The following is a 21,814-nucleotide window of genomic DNA, read 5'->3' as shown; positions in this document are numbered from 1 at the left end:
GTCAAGGTAATTGAAGGAAATTCTGGAGAGAAGTAAAGATAGAGATTAACTTTTAATTACTTTTCATGCCAATTAGTCCTTTTCTAATTCATTGCCTCAAATAAGTCAATGATATCCTTTTTCACTGGACTTCAGAAGAGGAAATTAACTGTATCATTAATTTAAAAGTCTTCCTTACTTTACATACCATTAATATATTTCACTTTGTACAATAAGAGTATTCCTGAAGCGCTCATATAAAATTGAACTTTTGTACAAGTAGTAAGAAAGCTTTTAAAATTATAATCAAATGAAAATTAGAGTTAATAAAGATTCAAAGGACCCAGTGGTGATCCATTTGTCAAGTGCAGATTGACTTTCTGAGTGATTTCATATCACCATCAACTTCATTATGCTCTACTTTGTATTCATTAATAGTTATGTCATTCATGTGTGGGGATCTTATTTTCCTGTTTGTAAGTTCCTTTTTAGTTAGGACTATGACACTTAAATGTGTAAATCAATGATATGTTCATTGAAAATTCCACAAAATGTAAGTATTTCCTTAATTTAATAATTTAAGATAGTTTTCTCTAGTCCATTACACATGAATACACAAAAGTGTGATGGTTTCAAATTATTAAGAGGTGAAAAGCTTTTTTTAGACTGGCTAAGAAAAGTTACAGAAGAGTTAGGAAACTACTGGGTTGTCATGGTCTAAGGAGACATACTTGAATATTAGGGAAACACATTTGCTTCCTATTTTACTCCACTATAACAAATTTTCTGGAAATGAAGTTTGCTCATATTTGTAGATTAGGGTAAAAAGTGGAGAGAGCTGTATATTTTCATAACACTCTAATTCAAATAAGGTCAAGTAACAAAGAAGCTATGTCATAAAATATTGCATTTATAGCATTATTCTTTCAAATATTTAAAGAATTTTAAATATGTTGTCTCATTTGGTTCTAACATCCAATAAAGATAGGTAATGGCAAACATCTGCCATGATATTTCTGAGGATAAGTTGAACCTTGGGAAGATTCAGTTAATATCCAATTCTTGTCTATCAGTGCTGAAGTTGATGTGTCCTAATGCCCAGTGTAGATGCTCTTTTCTGATGACATCATAATGCCTTCTGCTAAAATATCTTTTGAAATTATGTACTCTACCTTGGTGGTTCATCCCAAAAGATGGCATCGATTATCACTATATAGACAATCCTCAAAAACAATATATCTAGGCCTGACCTGGCCCCTGAGTGGCAGACACATATCTCCATTTTATGCAATTTGATGCATCCATAAAATGGAAGTGCATTTGTATTTATTGATATACAAAGATCATCTTTAGTTATTGAATAAAACATGCAAGCTACAAAATAGTGAGAATAATATGAGCTTGTTTAGATTAAAACATATACTAGTATATACATTTAAATTATATCTCTACCCATTTACCTCTCTCTGTCATCTCTAACTACTGCGATAGTATATAAAATGTCTAGAGAAATATACATCCAACTGTTACCATTAGTAGGAAGAAAGGTGCAGTTACGTACCACTAGAATGAATGATTAGGAAAATGATTGACTTGAAACATATATTTTAAAACATATCACCACAGATCAAACCAGTACCTTTAAAATGCAGTGAATCACAAACTAATCATGGCTGTGTTGTATAGGCATAAGGATAGATGTATATGTAAACCAATTGGATGGAACTATTTCTATATAGGTAAGGTAAACTGATTTTAGATAAGGGTGAATGACAATTCATGTAGACAGGATAGTCTTTCCAACAAATAATGCTGAGACAACAGGATACCCACATGTAAATGAATGAATTTTGAGCCCTACTGTATATCAAAACTACTGCCCTGGTGCACATCGAAAGGAAATTAATTAAAAGGTGGCTGGTGGGGTGGGACTGGGTGAGATGGGCTGGACAGACCCTGGAGCCAACCTCCCATGGTCCCTCCCCGGCCGGCTGCACCTGGGGTGGCACCGCGGCTCAAAGGGCATCTGTGGAGTGAACAGGGTCCCTCTGGCAGGTGGGGTCCCTCGGCCTGGCCTGCGGGGATCAGGCTGAAACCGTCTCTCAACATCCCCCAAGGTGTCCCGGATTGCGAGAGGGTGGTTCTCAGGTGACCCATCCTAGAATTGGGCTTCCTCCTTGGTTCTGGGTGCATCACCCAAGAACTGCAGCTGCCAAGTCACCGCAGCTCGGCAGCTCTTGCATTGAGTGTCTTCCCCCTGGTGGTCATTGCGCATCATAGCTACTGGTCGGACAGTCAGTTTATATACATACATTATATATATATATATATATATATATATATATATATATATATATATATTCAGAATAGATCAAAAACCTAAATGTTTAGAGAGCTAAAACTATAAAATGCTTACAAGATAAGATTGAGGTAAATCTTCATGACCGTAAATTTGGCAATGGATATTTAGATTTAGCATCAAATGTACAAGCAACAAAACAAGAAATCAATAGATTGGACTTCATCAAAATAAAAAAAAATGTACCTCAAAGTACACTATCAAAAAAGTGGAAAGTTAATCCACAGAATTGGATAAAATACTTGTATTTAGAATATATAAATAATCTTATACTTCAATAATAAAAAAGACAAGTAACCCAATTAAAATACAGGGGCAAAATTTTTTGATTCAACATTCCTCTGAAGATCATATACAAATGGCCAAGAAACACATGAAAAAATTCTTAACATCATGGGTCGTCAGGGATTTGCAAATCAGAACCATAGTTAACTACTACTTTATACCCACTAGGATGTTTATAATAATAAAACAGAAATAATGAATATTTGTGAGGAGATGGATAAATTGCAATCATTGTTGTTGGAAATGTAAAATGGCACAGACACTGTGGCAGTTTGACATTTCACCAAAATGTTAAATATAGAGTTAGCATTTGACCTAACAATTTCACTCCTAGGTATATACCAAAGAGACATGAAAACATATATCCATACAAAAACTCAATATTAATGCTCATGTTAGCATTATTCATATTAGCCAAAGGGTGAGAAAACCTAGATGTCCATAATTTAATGAATAGTAAAATAAAATGAGTGAAATACTAATATATGCTATAACATGGATGAATCTTGGAAAAAAGCTAGTCACAGAAGCCCACATATTTTATGATTGTCATTTATGTAAAGTGTTCAGGATAGATATATCTACAGTGATAGAAATTATATAGTGGTTTCTTAAAACTGAGATGTTTGTGTGGCAAAATTTAGGGGTGATAGCTAAAGGGTGTGGGGCTTCCTTTTGGGAGTAATAAAAATATTCTAAATTGATTGTGTTAATGGTTGCATAATTCTTTTAAAAACTGAAAACCATTGAATTTTATACTTTAAATGAATGAGTTGTATGTTATATAAATTATCTATAATAATAAAAGCATAGTATGCAAATTAGACTGGACAGCGGAACAACCTTCCGGATGTCATTCCAGACATCCTTCTGGATGAAGCCGCCACAGCTGGGGCTGAGTAAGAGGTGGTTAGGGGTGATCAGACATGCAGGAAGTGGTTAGGGACTATCAGGCAAGCAGGCAGAGTGGTTAGGGGTGATCAGGCAGGCAGGTGAGTGGTTAGGGGTGATCACGCAGGCAGGTAGAAGGGTAAGGGGTGATCAGGCAGGCAGGCAGAGGGGTTAGGGGCAATCAGGCAGGCAGGCAGGCAGGCAGACAGACAAGCGATTAGGAGCCAGCAGTCCCGGATTGTGAGAGGGTGCAGGCCGGGCTGAGGGACCCCCGTGCACTAATTTCATGCACCGGGTCTCTATAATCACAATAAAAACATTACAAACAAACAACTCTGTAATTATTCACTTCAGTTAAAGCTTTATATAGTGGCTGATGCTGCTGGTTCCAGGATCACATTTTGAAAACCATTGAATTAAAGGATCTTTAATTAACCTTTATTTTCTCCCAAATTCCCAGTTCACCAAAGATCTCCATTCTCTGACAATTCTAGATAAAATTTTACTATAAATTTCTATATGGTTTAATGGGTTGCCATAGGATTCCCCTCTGATTTACTGTGTTTAGAGTCTCACAGTCATTGAATGGAATAGCTTAGGAATTTACTCTCTATTCTTATTCTGCAGGATGAGGAAGAGGATCTCAGGACTGAACTCAACCTTTTGAAGAAGTACTCTTTCCACAAAAACATTGTGTCCTTCTATGGTGCATTTTTCAAGCTGAGCCCTGCTGGCCAGAGGCACCAACTTTGGGTATGTATTAATTACCTTGATTTTATTCTATAATACCAGGTCACACTTGAGGATGTACACTTTCATAAGCTGAAATACCACACAACCAAAACAGTTTTGTTTCACTCCAACCATCACTCAGCTTTGTACCCTACACAAATTTCTTTCTAAAGGCATGTACTCATTCTGTTTTCAATAAATCCTTTGCAGCATCTCCAAACACTACCTCTCCTTTAAGGCTTAGCTCAAATCCTACCTCCTGATTAAAAATACCTGGTGTGTTACCTGTCTTCCCTCTGTCCCTAGATATTTGTATTTTAAAAAATATTTTTTATTGATTTCAGAGAGCAAGGGAGAGGGAGAGAGAGATAGAAACATCAATGATGAGAGAGACTAATTGATCAGCTGCCTCCTGTGCACTCCCTACTGGGGATCAAGCCCACAACCCAGGCATGTACCCTGACCAGGCTTTCCAACAGTTGTTTTTTTTTTAATTTATTGAATTTACTGGAGTGACACTGGCTAGTAAAACTACATAGGCTTCAGGTGTACAATTCTATAACACAGCATCTGTATATTGTGTTGTGTGTTCACCACCCCAAGTCAAGTCTATTTCCATCATCATTTATCCCTCTTATACCCTCTTCTACATCTCCTAGCCCCTTCTCCCTCTGGTAATCATCATATTGTTTTCTGTGTCTATGAGGTGTTTTTTTTTCTTTGCTTAGTCCCTTCACCATTTTTACTCAGCCCCCCAAAGCCCTCCTTTCTGACAGCTATCAGTCTATTCTCTGTATCTATGAGTCTGTTTCTATTTCATTTGTTAGTTTATTTTGTTCATTTAATTCCACATATAAGTGAAATCATATGGTAATTCTCTTCCTTGACCGGCTTATTTCACTTAGCATAATACTCTCCAGGTCCATTCATGCTGTCATAAAAGGTAAGATTCCTTCTTTTTATGGCTGAGTAGTATTCCACTGTGTAAATGTACCACGGATTTTTTTTACCCACTCATCTACTAATAAAGAACTTATACAATTCAAGACCAAAAATCTAATTAAAAATGGGCAAAGGTCCAAAATAGACACTTCTCCAAAGAGGACATACAGATGGCTAATAGACATATGAAAAGATGCTTAATGTCACTAATCATTAGAGAAATTCAAATTAAAATAACAATGAGATTTCACCTCACACCTGTCAGAATGGCTGACACTAATTCAACAACAACAACAATAACAACAACAACAACAAAAGTGTTAGCAAGGATGTAGAGAAAAGGGAACTCCCATGAACTGTTGGAGGGAATGCAGATTGGTGTAGCCATTGTGGAAAGCAGTATGGAATTACCTCAAAATATTAAAAATGGAACTGCCTTATGACCCTGTGATTCCACTTCTGAGAATTTATCTGAAGAGACCTGCAACAATATATGCACCACTGTGTTCGTTGCAGTGTTATTTACAATAGCCAAGATTTGGAAGCAACCCAAGTGCCCATCAGTAGATGAGTAGATAAAAAAGCTTTGGTACATTTTTCAACTCTTTATAATTCTACCAGCCTTTGGAGTCTTCCATCAGACAATTGAGCCAATCTTTGCAGTGTCTTAATCTCTAAACATTACATATAAATGCAAGTCATATGGACTAAAACTCTTGAGATATTTTCAGATAATTATTTTCAAATTCTTGATATATTGCTGGCTTCACTGCAGATGGTGATGGAATTATGTGCAGCAGGCTCAGTTACTGATGTAGTTAGAATGACCAGAAATCAGAGTTTGAAAGAAGATTGGATTGCTTATATCTGCCGAGAAATACTTCAGGTGAGTCTTTATATAATTACTGTCTTCTGGCCTTGAAAATACCTGGGAGTAATATATACAATGTACCTTATAACTTCCTATAGGTTGGTTTAAAAATTCTAAGCATGACCTCTGAATCAGGATACCAAAAAAGAGACCAAAAGGGTTTAGAGAAAGCAGATTTTCAGGTGATGTCCTTAAACTTTAAGGTAGAGCACAAGATTTGTAAGCAGGTTCTTCCAAGTCATGACCTTTAATGGCTATGTCAGATTTAAGCTCTTGTGCTCAATGGATCATGGTCATAACTACATGGAATATTTATTATGTTATTATGATTTTAGAGTTATTTTTAAAGCATAGAACTGTCATTAGAAATTAAGATAAAGGTTATGTAGAAAGCAGTGTTTTATAAAATGTCCACAAATGATTTTGCAGACAGATATCTCTTTTAATAAAGCCCTATTCTTAAAACTTTATTTTGAATACCAAATTGGATGAGAATGAAAATCTTGATCTACCAAATCCAATTTTTTCCTTGTGACTTCAGTGCTTAGGGAACACCCAAGAAAAATATTAACGGAACTAAACAGCATCACTAATACAAAGTTAAAATGTCCTTCTTCTCATTACTTGTGGCAATAGTGTAAATAGTTAAGAATGCAAATGATAGATTGAGTTTAAATTCTGGGTCATTATGTATTAGCTGTGTGTCCTTGAGTCAGTTACTTAATTTCTTCAAATCTCACCTTTCTCATCTATAACATGGGATAATATTAGCACCTTCCTCAAAGGGTTGCTGTGAGAATTTAATATTTATTGCATGTAAAGCACTCAGCACAGTGCTTGGCAAAGAGTAAGAACTCAATAAGTAGTAGCTGTTTTTACTGTTACTTCTATTATTAATCCCCACTTAGTATCTGGAATAATATCACTGAAGCCAGGTCATACGTTAGCCAGGTCACGGGTTAATTTCAGAGGAGCCAGTATGGTAAGCCAATACAAATTGTAAATGCTTTAAAATGAATTTTTACATTCTTGCAGATTCTCAGCCTACAAGGTTGACTAGAAAATATTTTTTACTAAACAAATGGTAGGAATAGAGCAAAACAATGTCTGGACTATAATTATAAGATGTCCAGACCTTCACTCTTATGGTTTGTTGGAAATATGGATGCTAGAAAAGAAAGTAAATGGTCCAGTGTATGCACAAACATTACTTTTTGATGTTCTTTTTTTGGTGTCCTGATTTATTTTCCTTTCCTAATAGCCAAAAATAGTATTTCTGGGAACTGGTTATAGTAATTCCAGTCTAACAAAATAATTTTGTCTGAAAAATGCAAATCTGGGCCATTTTTATTCTCAAAAGTTTTTCCAAAGATATTAATAATATTATGTGGAAAAAAAGAAAATATATATGCTGATGTGGCTTTTAAAAATAAATATATTATATGCAGGGCTTAGCTCATCTTCATGCACACCGTGTAATTCACCGGGACATCAAAGGTCAGAATGTGCTATTGACTCATAATGCTGAAGTAAAGCTAGGTAAGTTTATTCTTACAATACCTTAAGTGAAGCCCAAAATATCTTAATGGAGAAAAGTCCTTTAAATAATTTTGTTTCCTATCATGTTTCTAACAATATCATTTACTTGTTTAGGCTGTGTCTTCCCTGCCTGCAAAACCAGTCAAAATTTCAATATTTGTTTGGAAGGGAGGTGGGGTAAGAAAGATACACCTAATTGCTTCTCTGACATCATATAAAGGGTGTCCCAAAACTCACGCAAGAAGTAATTTTGATAGAAAACACAGGTTTATAATTAAAAATTGTAATTTTTTATTGATTCTTAAGGTTTATAGTATAGGGTTATGTATGGAATAGCATATCAGGTAAATGGCCTCCACAGCTTTGCTGGCACATACATACACTTTTGTTGAAATTTTCCATGACCGTTTTTCATAAATGTGGCTGAATTTCGATGAGGCTCATTTTCATCTTGATGGCTTGGTTAATCAATAAAATTGTCACATTTGGGGTTCAGAAAATCCACGAGTGATTGTTGAGAAATAAATGCATCCATAACGTGTCACTGTTTGGTGCAGATTTTGGGCTGGAGGCATTATCAGACCATTCTTCTTCGAAAATGCGGCTGCTCAGGCAATAACAAAAGAGTGCATATGTGCCAGCAAAGCTGTGGAGGCCATTTACCCAATATGCTATTCCATACATAACCCTATACTGTATACTTTATGAATCAATAATAAATTTACAATTTTTAATTACAAACCCGTGTTTTCTATCAAAATTACTTCTTGCATGAGTTTTGGGACACCCTTTACATGTGATTTTAGATTTATCATATTCCAGCATATTTTTTAATCCTCACCCAAGAATATTTTTCCATTAAATTTTAGAGAGAGTGAAAGGGTGGGGGTGAGAGAGAGAGAGAGAGAGAGAGAGAGAGAGAGAGAGAGAGATGTGAGAGAGACGCATTGACTGGTTGCCTCCCATACGCACCCTGACCAGGGCAGGGGATCGAACCTGCAACCAAGGTATATGCCCTGGGCCAGGAATCAAACCCGAGACCCTTCGAACTGCAGGTGGACACTTTAACCATTGAGTAATTGGCCAGGATCCCAGCATATTTTTAAGCAACATTTTCTGTTTTTAAAAAAATCTTTATTGTTGAGATAATTATTTCCCCCCGTCATTGTTCCCCTCCACTGTTCCTGCCCCACCCCTTCACCATCCCACTGTCTATATCTATAGGTAAAATCTTTGGTTAATCTCTTCCTACCCTCATTTCCCCCTTCCTTCTGAGATTCATCAGTGTGTACCATGCTTTCATGCCTCTGATTCTATTTTATTCACTTTTATTTTGTTCATTAACACTAGATTGCCCAAGGAAGTCATTTTGACTGCTTTTTAATTTCAATTAGAAAAACAATTATGTATATAAGGACACAATGTCTTAGAATTTTGTGACTTTTTGTACAACATATAAATGCGTTTATTAATAATTGTAGTTACCTCCCCCTCCTTCATTTCCTGTATATATATATATATATATATATATATATATATATATATATATATATATATTATACCTATATTGCCCCAAAGCAGTCATTTTGACTGCTTGGGGAAATTTTAGACTCTTATTATTGAATTGAGTAAATTTCTTATATGACCAGTTCGGCTCTGTATTGAGATAACAGTTTTCATTTTTTTTCGATTACCATCACATGATAACATACAAATACATGATAAATTGTCGATACTTGATAAGTTGCAGTTGCTCAATAAGCTAAACTAGTACTTGTTATTCGAATCTTTATGCAGTGATACTTGTTCTAATAAGTTGTTTATTTTATTTCTTTTGCGCCCTAAATTCATGAAAGAAATGTCGAATAGAAGTGAGTTATTGGAAAAGCTAAGGAACATAAGTGAAGAGTGCTCCGATGATATTCTTTCACAATGCAGTCATTTTGACTGCTTTTGGGCAATATAGGTATATACTAAATTTCAGTCTTTCTAGTGTTAAATTTCTTGTTTGATTTTTAGATTCAAATGTTGATAGATATGTATTTGTTGCCATTTTATTGTTCCTATTTTTTATCCCTTCTTCTTCTTCTTCTTCTTCTTCAAGAATACCCTTCAACATTTTATGTAATATTGATTTTGTGGTGATGAGCTCCTTTAGCTTTTTCTTATTTATGAAACTCTTTATCTGACCCTCAATTCTAAATGATAGCTTGGCTAGGTAGAGTAATCTTGATTATAGGTCCTTACTGTTCATCACTTTGAATATTTCTTGCCACTCACTTTTGGCCTGCAAAGTTTCTATTGAGAAATCAGATGACAATCATACAGGTGCTCCCTTGTAGGTAATTAACTGCTTTTCTCTTTCTGCTTCTAAGATTTTCTCTCTGCCTTTAACCCTTGGTATTTTAATTATGATGTGTCTTGGTGTGTGTCTTTGGGTCCCTCTTGTTTGGGACTCTCTGTGCTTCCTGGACTTGTAAGTCTATTTCTTTTACCAGTTAGGGGAAATAATCTGCCATTATTTCTTCAAATAAGTTTTCAATATTTTGGTCTCTCTCTTCTCCTTCTGGCATCCCCATAATGTGAATGTTAGTACACATGAAGCTGTCCCAGAGGCTCCTTACTATCTTCATATTTGGGGATTCTTTTTTCTTTTTGCTCTTCTGATTGGGTGTTTTTTGCTTCCTCATATTCCAAATTGTTGAGTTAATTCTCAGAATCCTCTACTTTACTGTTGAATCCCTGTAAATTATTCTTTATTTCAGTTAGTGTATGCATTGGAGATTATATATATATATATATATATATATATATATATATATATGTATATATTTGATTTTTTACAGAGAGCAATGGAGAGGGATAGAGAGTTAGAAACATCGATGAGAGAGAAACATTGATCAGCTGCCTCCTGCACATTCCCTACTGGGTATGTGCCCATAACCAAGGTACATGCGCTTGACTGGAATCAAACCTGGGACCCTTGAGTCCACAGGCTAATGCTCTATCCACTGAGCCAAACCAGTTAGGGCTTATTGGTCCTTTTTTATGTCTTTGACATTCTTACCAAGATCCTTAAAAGTCTTATGAAGATCTTTGAGTAACCTTGTAACCATGGTTTTGAATTCTATAATCAGTTGTTTGCTTGCTTTCATTTCTTTCATTTGTGACATGTTTCTTTGTCTCCACATTTTAGTTGCTTCCTTGTTTTTATTTCTATGTATTAAGTAGATCTTTTCTCTATCCTGGAATTGATAAATTTACCTCATGTAGTAGGTGTTCTGTAGGGTCCAGTGGCTCAGCTTCCCCAGTCACCTGAGCTGGGCCCTCTAGGTACACCTCTGTGTGGTCTGTGTGCACAGTCTTGTTGTAGATGAGCCTTTATTGCTATTGGCTTCATTGGCTGTGAGTACCAGTCACAACTACAGTGGCAGAGCTGCTATTCAGGAGACACCCCTATGGAGCCGGACTTGCTTCAGTGGGGCTTTGGTGCTCACTAAGTCTGTGTCTTGAGCGTGTTGCTTGTGGATGTGTAGAGTTGCAATATGCTATGGTCTAAAGCTGTCCATAGGGTGCACTGGCTCTAGGGCCTCCAGACACTGCCTGGGACCACCTGACAGGAACTACAGAAAAATATGCAGACTGCTGCTCTTTGCTATTTGTATTGGGCTTGGAGTTTCCCAGCGAGGCCCAGCTGTGAAGCAATGCAAGCTGGTGCTTGTGCTAGTGCCAGGTCTTGGGCCTTTTATTGATAGGTTTGGGGCACACCGTCACTAGCTGAAGCTTGTTTGAAAGATTTTAGCAAAGTCTGAAGCCTGAGCCAGGACAAACCATTCATATGGAGAAGCTGCTGCAAACAGCTTGGGTGGGGCTGCAAATTGGATGGGGCAAGGTATCAGGAGACATTTTCTAAGGAGGGCAAAACCAATGACTGCCAAATGGAATCACAGAAAAGAAAGAGATTGAAAATGAATGTATTACAATTGCAATTGACCAACAATCCTCATATTCTGGTCCTTAATCATTACAGAAGAGTTTAAATTATGCCACTGTTAAAGTCTGATCTTTACCTTTATTTTCAGCTTTCCTTTTTTTCCCTTTTATTCTATTGGTCACTCTTCTCATCTTTTATCCTTTTATTTTATTCCCTGAATGTCTTATATCAACTATAGCTTTCACAGATATTTCTTGGCCCTTAAAGTTGGCCCTCAGGGATAATTAAATGCTGAGCTCTGTTTTAACTTATTCTCCAAAATAATCTAGATAATGAGGTTGTGCATGATGAATTTTACATATCATGGACTTTTTATTGTTCTTATTAGATCTTTAAAGACTGCCTTAAATGCTTAACCTTTTAATTTTTTTATTTTTCTAAATTTTTCAAACTACTTTTCAGTCAATGTTTTCTCCATCCTCTTGATTCCTAGAAATTATTCTGAGTTAGAAAATCTACTTCATTTTTTATCCCTGTATTATTTGTTCTCGACTAAATACTCCAGTCTACTCTAGCCTTTTTTCTGTCTGTTTCTGAGGATACCATACTAAATATTTTCATATAATGTATCCCACAGATGAATAGAAGACTGAACTTTCATAGTCTAAGCTAAGCTGTATTTAACTACAGTAAATATTTGCATATGATTCAGAAGATCTGTAGAACTTAAATTCTAGCAGAAAACTCATTTTTCTTTATCAGTGTGATAGGAATTTCTACTGTGGTGAATGAGGTCTCCTAATAAGCTACTACTAGGTTTTAGATTTCTTATATGTTGCTAATAGTACTGGTCTTCCTCCAGCTTGGTGACAGGTCCAAACACTACATATGTTATCACTTCAGAGGTTTAGGGTGTACTGATGGAACTTTATTTTTAATATTCATGGTAAACATTTAGCCAAACCTACTATAGATTTATAATAGCACTGCTGAGTCTCTTTCCAATATAAATAGCATAAAAATCCTATTTCCCAGTATCCCTGGAATAGACTTTATGGCAAGGTTTTCTGAGCTGGAATAAAAATCTGTTATCCATTGTGGCTTTTGTATTTTCTTTCTAAGTTAAAGCAATAACTTATTGAACTTTTTGTTACTGATAAATTATTTTGACATATGCTGGATTTTTTTCAGTGGATTTTGGAGTGAGTGCCCAGGTGAGCAGAACTAATGGTAGGAGAAATAGCTTCATTGGGACACCATACTGGATGGCACCTGAAGTGATCGACTGTGACGAGGACCCTAGACGCTCCTATGATTACAGAGTAAGTGCGAGGATGCAGATAGTGAGGATAAAAATTTGGAAAGGGCTTTTGACTAATGTTTATTTTAAATGATAAAATAAAATATTAAAATGCAGGCATCTCCTCCTTTCACACTAAACTCTAATAGGAAATACCAGCCACTATTCCTATATGTGGTTTGATTATATGCAGAAAAATAATATTTTCTAAGACTGTAGACAAATTAGACCATTGGGAGTTCTCCATACTTGAGGAAGAATGTCTAGTTCATGCTGCTTGCAACTTCTTAGTAAAATATTATGTGGCTTTATATGGAAATTTAACTTTCAGGGACAGAGGGCTTTTAAAACTTAAAAATGAATAAATGTAAAGTCAATTATTAATCCCTACAGTAATTTAGCTCCAAAAAGAAAAACAATTTCATTGCTCAGGGTGATAGAGAGATCTTTGGCATGGTTCACCTCCAAATCACAGAAAATCAGTAGAAGAGATGAATAAAATAATAATTCATGTTATTAAAATTTTAACTGAAACTGCAATTTGGACAATATATATATCTATATACACATTTCTAAGAGCTAGTGTAGAAATAGAACTCTCCATTTGCTATAGACTGGTAAAACTACACTCACTCCTCACATCATAAGTCATCCAAATAATTCACTGGGGTTTCATTTTGTGTGGAACCAGGACTAGACACTTGAAGTTGATTAACGCAAGGTTCATCTCTTTTCCCTTTCCCTTAAATGTCCTCTGCTTGATCAGCAAGCAGATCTATTGAAAGCTTAGTATATAGTCTAGTGCTATTAGTAGCTATGGAGATGATGGAAACATATTGTTCTTTAAGTGGCTTACTGTAAAAATAATGCTTTATAATTGTACAACTGAGGTCTTCCAAGGATTTTTCACAACATTAATGATTTATTTTTAATTTTTAGCTTCATATAACTGAAATAAAGCTTAAACTTAGACCATCACAACAACCCTTTGAAGCTAAGAGATCTGTAAACTGTTGCTCTAATAATCCAATTAACTTTATTATTGTAGCCACGCAATGTACTTCTAGCCCCTGTGCCATTTCCTCATTCGAAAAACCAAATACAATTAATAGCATTAAGGATAATTTCCTAGAAAATTCTTGAATATAATTTCTTAGAATTATAATAATTCCATCATCAACTTACCATATTCAAGGAACTTTAAATATATATATACCAATTTTATAAAATTGAGCCACAGAGCCTTGACCAGTTTGGCTCAGTGGATAGAGTGTCAGCCTGCGGACTCAAGGGTCCCAGGTTCAATTCCGGTCAAGGGCATGTACCTTGGTTGCGGGCACATCCCCGTGGGGAGTGTGCAGGAGGCAGCTGATCGATGTTTCTCTCTCATCGATGTTTCTAACTCTCTATCCCTCTCCCTTCCTGTCTGTAAAAAATCAGTAAAAAACATATTTTTAAAAAGTTGAGCCAAAGAGAGTTAGTTTGCCTAAGATTGCACATTTAGTAAGTAGGTTTATGTGATAGGATTTCTTTACAACAAATTTCTTTTGCTATTTCAGTTAAGGTAATAATAGCAACATATCAATCATGGTTCTTCTTATACTTACTTAAGCCCATCCAATATCAACTGCTGTATAGAACAATACTAACATCACAAGCTCACATAACATCTCTCTGTAACAACATTCTATAGGAAATCCATAAAATGGCTCTGGCATTGACACCACCACTACCACTCCCTCAGCCAAAGAGTATTTTGAGATTCTAAATATTGTTTCTTATTTTTAACTGACTTTTTGGGGTCATCTTTTCCTTTGCAGAGTGATGTGTGGTCCGTGGGAATCACTGCTATTGAAATGGCTGAAGGGGCTCCTCGTGAGTAAAAATACTTGATATTTGTTAAAAGTTAGGAAAACATATTGTTCAAATCTGCCACTTTGAGAATGTACCAGTCAGCTTTTACTGGCCACCAGGTGCCACATTATCTGCCTTACTATAAATGGTAGCCTTTTCAGTGATTACTGAATGTTCTAGTCAAAATGGCCAGATATGTCTATAAAAAGAGATTTTCCTTTTCTCTTTTATGTATCACATTTTGGGCTGATTGAGTATTATTTCAATTTAATCACAATAGTATTTGGTCCTGGCAGTCCTGACCCACCTGAAATAAGGGCATTTCAATAAATATTGACTGGTGGAATATTTAGGTTCCAAAACAATTACAGTCACATACTGTTATTACTTCAGACAGTGACAGTTGAGAAAATTTTCCAGTGGTTGGTTGAAATTGAGCCAATACTCAATAATGTTGGAAAGTAAGCTCCCCCCCCACCACCACCACCACCCCTTTGGAGTCAGTCCAGCTTACCTTTTGTATCTTCCTAGCTCCCTTAAAATCTCAGAAGGTTCCACTTCCTTTTGTTTCCTTTCCTTCCCAGAATTTAAATGACCTATCAGCATCCTGTTTCAGGACACTGATTTCTGGTAGGAAGGTGAAAATGGCATGTAAATTTAGATATACATTATTGGCAACCATCTAATGTATGGCCCCATAAGCAGAGCATATTTTCTGTCCTAATTACCTAAACCCAAAAATGTAAATGATAAATACACTCCTAGTATTGTTGGATGAGAAGTGAGAGAAATGCCTGGAGTATGTTTCAGAGATGGGGTTGGGGGACGGGATTGCTTTGCTCCTGACTCTCCAAGCAGATCCTACAGATTCCTATGTTCCTGCATGCTCCCTCTCCACAATGTCCACACACCAAGCTTTTAAAGCTTGGACTATCTTGTTAATGTATGTCAAGGCCAATGGGAGCAAGTTCAAGGAGGCACAATAGTCATAATATCATTTTTAAGAATTGCTAAGTCCCTCGGATTATCACAATGGGGGCTTGGATTAAAACTGGGATAAATGGGGAGATCAGGTTTCTGATGCCTTTCCTCTAGTGTCCAAAAAACTACAAAGTATCTATGTTGGGTGAGTAAAAAATAAATGATGGAGAAAACTATATATGCTACATATATAAAATTGAAATGAGACTGGGAAAATACATATTACTATCCATCATCACTCAATTCTTTTTCTGTAAAAGAAACATGCTTAAATGATCTCTCTCTCTCTCTCTCTCTCTCTCTCTCTCTCTCTCTCTCTCTCAATACACAATATGATATTTCATATGAGTATTGATGAGTGTATTTGGTTAGGATTGATGACTGCATCAAGTAGTATATTTTTTTCTGTTGTTTCTGAGTGTTCCTCACCACATCTTTTCAAAAATCTAGCTTTCTGCGTTTTATAGATTTGTGCTTTTTAGTTCACCTTTGTGTTTCATTTTTTATTCTAAAGTATAAAATTATAGGAGAAAGGGATAATCAGCAAACTCACAGAAGGAGTGTAGAGAAGAAGTTTTGCACAGAGTATACAAATGGCAAACTTCTTGTAAAAGACAAATGAGGACCAAAAGATTCTTAACTCTCAATGAGAAAAGATTTTAAATCTCAATGGACACATACAATAGAGTGGTGGAGGCCTGGGGCTAGGGGTGGCCTATAAGGGGTCAATGGGAGAAAAAGGAGGACATATGTAATACTTTCAACAATAAAGTTTTTTAAAAAAGAAAATAGGATCAGCATTCCTGGATAAGTAATTGGAATGGTGTGACTTTTGGTCATGAGTAACTTGAAATAGCCACAATGCTAAAAAACTGTTTTTCAACAGCCTTCTGTATTGCTTGAAGTATTAACTTTGTATGGAAATTATCGTTATCAATTTAAGAGAGCAGAAATCCTTCAGGTTATAGTTATCATCTCAGAGAGAATGACCTTCCGAAGCAACAATTCTGTGATAATTATCTCTGAGGTCTAAATAACAAAATTCCTTTCTTTCTTTGGTGAGTCTCTCCCAGAGAAGCAAAGAGAGAGGAACAAGAACTTCTTATTGAAAATATGCTATAGGGACTCTCAGAGGAGAGAAGATAGGACCACCGTTCACCCAGACCTTCTTAAGTTCTTGAGTACTGGGTAGGAATTCAAACAATGTGAAGACGTGAAAACTTTCAAACCAAGGCCAGAATATTGCTAATAGTTATTCAAACATCAGAATATCATAGGCCAATGTTGAATAGATGCAGTTCTTAGTTTCTTTGATATTATTTGGAAAAAAATTTATTGCCTAGTGAAGAGGTAGAATCAGGTTGACAGTTTATTGCAACTCTCCTTCCTTGTTAAGGATCTACAACAGCCAATTTCCCTTCATCTAAATCATACATTTCTCTATATTAGCATTCCCCTTGGTGTTGTAGAGATTATTTTTAATGCTGTCATCCATGTTTGTTTAGTGTCCTACTTCTGTTTCTTGTAGTGTCCTCACTTTACACACAGATCAATGTTTACATTATTGTCTCATGACTCAAATTTAATATTGTCCCATTAAGATACCCATTTCTTAAGTATTCAAAAGCTTTCTTCAGATCTCAACCTTATCAAATCAATTCAAATTGCTCCCAGTTAAATGTTTACAACTCATCAATAGATGTATTTTTAATTTCTTTATTGATTAAGGTATTACATATGTGTCCTTATCCCCCTATTACCCCCCATCCTCCCTCTCATGCCCTCACCCCCCTATTGTCTGTGTCCATTGGTTAGGCTTATATGCATGCATACAAGACCTTTGGTTGATCTCTCCCCCTTACCCACACCCTCCCTTATATTCCCTCTGAGGTTTGACGATCTGATAGATGCTTCTCTGTCTCTGGATCTGTTTTTGTTCATCAGATTATGTTGTTCATTATATTCCATAAATGAGTGAGATCATGTGATATTTATCTTTCTCTGACTGACTTATTTCGCTTAGCATAATGCTCTCCAGTCCCATCCATGATGTTGCAAATAGTAGGAACTCCTTTTTTACCACAGCGTAGTATTCCGTTGTGTAGATGTACCACAGTTTTTTAATCCACTCATCTGCTGATGTGCATTTAGGCTGTTTCCAAATCTTAGCTATGGTGAGTTGTGCTGCTATGAACATAGGGGTGCATATTTCCTTTCTAATTGGTCTTTCTAGTTTCTTGGAATATATTCCTAGAAGTGGGATCACTGGGTCAAATGGAAGTTCCATTTTTAGTTTTTTGTGGAAATTCCATACTGTTCTCCATAGTGGCTGCACCAGTCTGCATTCCCACCAGCAGTGCACGAGGGTTCCTTTTTCTTCGCATCCTCTCCAGCACTTGTCGTTTGTTGATTTGCTGATGATAGCCATTCTGACAGGTGTGAGATGGTACCTCATTGTCATTTTGATTTTCATTTTTCGGATGATTAGTGACTCTGAGCATGTTTTCATATGTCTCTTGGCCTTCCGTCTGTCTTCTTTTGGAAAGTATCTATTTAGGTCCATTGCCCATTTTTTTGATTGGGTTGTTTATCTTCCCTTTGTTTAGTTGTATGACTTCCCTGTAAACTTTGGAGGTTAAACCCTTATTGGTGATAACATTGGTAGTCTCCAGCCACCCAGGGCACAGACTCCTGTGAGTTATGAATAAATGTATTTTTAAAGGAGGTTTGCTATTTCAAATGAATATTCATGTAATGGTGAAATGTAGGCACTGTTAAGTGGTATGGTGTGAAGGGGCATTTATTAGCATTCCTAAAATTAGACCATATAGGAAACTTCCACAATTGCTGTTTGATATGGCTTTTTTAACCACCCTATACTCTATTCCTTTGTGGACTTCTTTCCCTTAATGAAAACCTACCAAGTGTATTCCCTAACTCTTGACTCCTAAAGATATTGTTAGTTGACTGAATGATGCTCAGCTTTTAATAAATGACAACTGCTCAATATTGTACAAAGTCATTTGCAATGTGTTTAAAGGACAGAATCTGATGACTGATTGGGCACAGTAAAAGAATGAAGACAGTCAAATATGACCCTGATCTTTTGAGCTTGGAGTTCATTCTGCCCTCAATTAGAAACCTGCACTTTCTATTAATTTATGCCCATGTAATTGAAACAAATAATGACCTTTGAACAATTGCCTTTATATCACTCTAATGAAATTGCTTCAGAAGGTTTATTTTTCTACTGTTATGAGAGACCAGTTTGACATTGTAATTTTCCTGGAGATGTATTTTGGAAGAGGAAGGATGACTTTAAAGTGGCATTAATATCAAATTTTCCTAACATTAATGACACACTTGAAGTGTTAGGTGAAATTTACACTATGGTTCGCCTTTGGGAATTTTTTACATTGCCAGTTTTCTTTAACCAAAACATAAGAGGAAATAAGTGAAGTGAAACACATATTTAAACACTTATAGGAAAGTGCAGAATTCTCAGACCAATGAGGTAATGAATTTGTATAGCACATATTGGAATAGGATTTTCTTTGTAGGGCTGTGTGTCTGAAATAAGGAATGAAAGTCCAATAATTTGGCACAAACTCGAATTGTCAGATAGTTAAAATCTTTATGATAATATCAATAGCTTATATTTATTAAGTGTCTAATCTGTGCTAGACACTTATGCTTGTAGGTTGCCATTTAATCCTCACAGCAACTCCCTGAAAGAATTCTTGATATATTTCCTGTTTTTCCAATAAAAAATGAGGCACAGATAGGTTAAGTAATTTTCCCAAGATCACAAAGGCTGAGCTATGAATTGAACCCAGGCCATCTTACTCTAGAAAGTGTGTCCTTACTAGTTAATTATACTAGATCTACCTCTTTTCATAGGACTGTCAACTTCCAAAACATAGTCTTCTCATCTTTTTAGACTAATCAATCATCTTTATACATTATTTTGCTTAACTACTAGTCTGTTTGACTTTTTCAATTTATAATTACATAATTCTAATTTTATAACTATAGATAGTTACAGTACAAAAACACAAAAGAGTGCTTTGTCTCCTCCACTTTTGGTTTCCTTCTAAAGATATGTTATCAATAACATATTTCAAACATATTATATAGTGTAATTTATTATTAATTTGTCACAACTGTCAATAATGAACATTTAGGGTCTTATATAAAGGACTGTTTGTGTTAAAGTGAGCTTTTCATGAACTTCATTTGCTTAGAATTCCTTCTGGAATGAGGAGTGTGCTCTGTAGTTACCTTTCTCATTCATTCTATTTTTATTTTATTTATTAATTGATTAGGGTGACATTGGTCAACATGAACATATAGGTTTCAGGTGTGGGTTTCTATGTTACAAGATCTTTATCACACAAAGTCAAATCTCCTGTCACCTTATCTTAGTACCCATTCCACCTACCCCCTTCCCTCGGGCAACTACCCCACTGCTATTTGTGTTCGTGAGTTTCATTTTATAACCCACATACAAGTGAAATCATATGGTTCTTAGCTTTTCTAAATGACTTATTTTATTTAGCATAATGTTTTCAAGGTCCATCCATGTTGTCGCAAATGACAGTATTTCATCCTATCTTATAACTGCATAGAACTCCACTGTGTATATGTACCAATCCTCTCTTTATCCTTCTTTATCCAATCCTCTCTCATGGGACACTTAGATTATTTCCATGTCTCCACCCTGTGAATAATCTTGCAATGAACATAGGGGTGCATATATCTTTGTGAATACATGATTTTGAGTTTTTCAGATATACAATCAGGAGTGGGATTGTTGGGTCATATGGTAGCTCTATTCTTAATTTTTTGAGGAATCACCAGACTGCTTTCCAAAGTGGTTGTCCCAGTCTACATTCCCACCAGCAGTGAATGAGGGTTCCCCCTTTTCCACAACCTCTCCAACACTTGTTAGTGCTTGTCTTGTTGATAATGGCCACTCTAACAGGTATAAGGTGGCATCTCATTGTAGTTTTTATTTGCATTTCCTTATGGCCAGTGAGGTTGAACATCTTTTCATATATCTATTGGCTGTTCGTATGTCTTCTTGGGAGAACTATCTTTTCAGGTCCTCTGCCCCCTTTTAGATTAAATTATTTGCTTGTTTGATCTTGAGTTTTATGAGTTCTTTATATATTTTGGAAATTAAACCTTTATTGGAGGAGCTATTGTTTACAAATACCTCCCATTTAGTTGACTACCTCTTTGTTTTGTTGTCAGTTTCATTTGCTGTGCAGAAGCTTTTTAGTTTGATATAGTTTCATTCATTTATTTTTGCCTTTACTTCCCCTACCTTTAGGTTCAAGTTTATAAAAAGTTCTCTACGACCCAGGTCCATAAGTTGGTATCCATATTTTCTTCTATGTATCTTATTGTTTGGGGTCTCATATATTTAGGTTTTTGATCCATTTTGAATTAATTTTTGTACATGGGACAAATTGTAATCCAGTTTCATTCAATTGCATGTGGCTTCCCAGTTTTCCCTGCACCATTTATTGAAGAGACCATCTTCACTCCAATATACATTACTGGCTCCTTTGTCAAAAATTATCTGTCCCTATACACGTGGTTTTATAGCTGGCTCTCTATCCTGTTCCATTGATCTGTGTGTCTGTTCTCTGCCAATATCATGCTGTTTTAATTATCGTAGTTCTTTAGTATAATTTGAAGTCAGGTAGCATGATACCTCTAACTTTGTTCTTTTTTTTCTCAGTCATTCATTCTAAACTTATCTATTTTCCTTTGCAGCACTGTGTAACCTCCAGCCCTTGGAAGCCCTCTTTGTAATTTTGCGGGAATCTGCTCCCAAAGTCAAATCCAGTGGATGGTAAACATGAATGACCCAATCTCCCACATACATTAATTTGATATTTTTTTTATTTACCAGAGAAGTGTTAATTCATTTGGTCAGTCCTACTTCAACATCTTTGTTCAACAATATTTCTTAAAATTCAGTACCTTAAGTGTGGTGTCTAAATGACTAGTTTGCTTTAAAAAGTAGCTAACCAACTAGAAATAAGTAATACCATCCAGAATATATTATGATGGCATTATAGTACTGGCATTAATGGCATATTCCTTTGTTTCTCCAGTAATGGGATGTACCTATGG

At 35.8% G+C, this 21,814-nt stretch overlaps 1 protein-coding gene across 1 annotated transcript in view; it reads left to right on the top strand.

The window, feature by feature from the left end:
• NRK (Nik related kinase) overlaps positions 1–21,814 on the top strand; it is a 165,683-nt gene that overhangs the window by 90,639 nt on the left and 53,230 nt on the right. Inside the window, exons 5-10 of the mRNA XM_059679219.1 lie at positions 4,142–4,267; positions 5,964–6,074; positions 7,508–7,598; positions 12,724–12,854; positions 14,653–14,707; positions 21,452–21,530. Of these exons, the coding sequence (XP_059535202.1) occupies positions 4,142–4,267; positions 5,964–6,074; positions 7,508–7,598; positions 12,724–12,854; positions 14,653–14,707; positions 21,452–21,530 (593 nt within the window). The remainder of the gene's footprint in view (positions 1–4,141; positions 4,268–5,963; positions 6,075–7,507; positions 7,599–12,723; positions 12,855–14,652; positions 14,708–21,451; positions 21,531–21,814) is intronic.

Source organism: Myotis daubentonii, chromosome X (genome assembly GCF_963259705.1).
Source record: "Myotis daubentonii chromosome X, mMyoDau2.1, whole genome shotgun sequence".
Classification (NCBI taxonomy): Eukaryota; Metazoa; Chordata; class Mammalia; order Chiroptera; family Vespertilionidae; genus Myotis; species Myotis daubentonii.
Note: the sequence above shows the minus strand (reverse complement) of the source record. Positions and strands in the feature narration are given on the sequence as shown.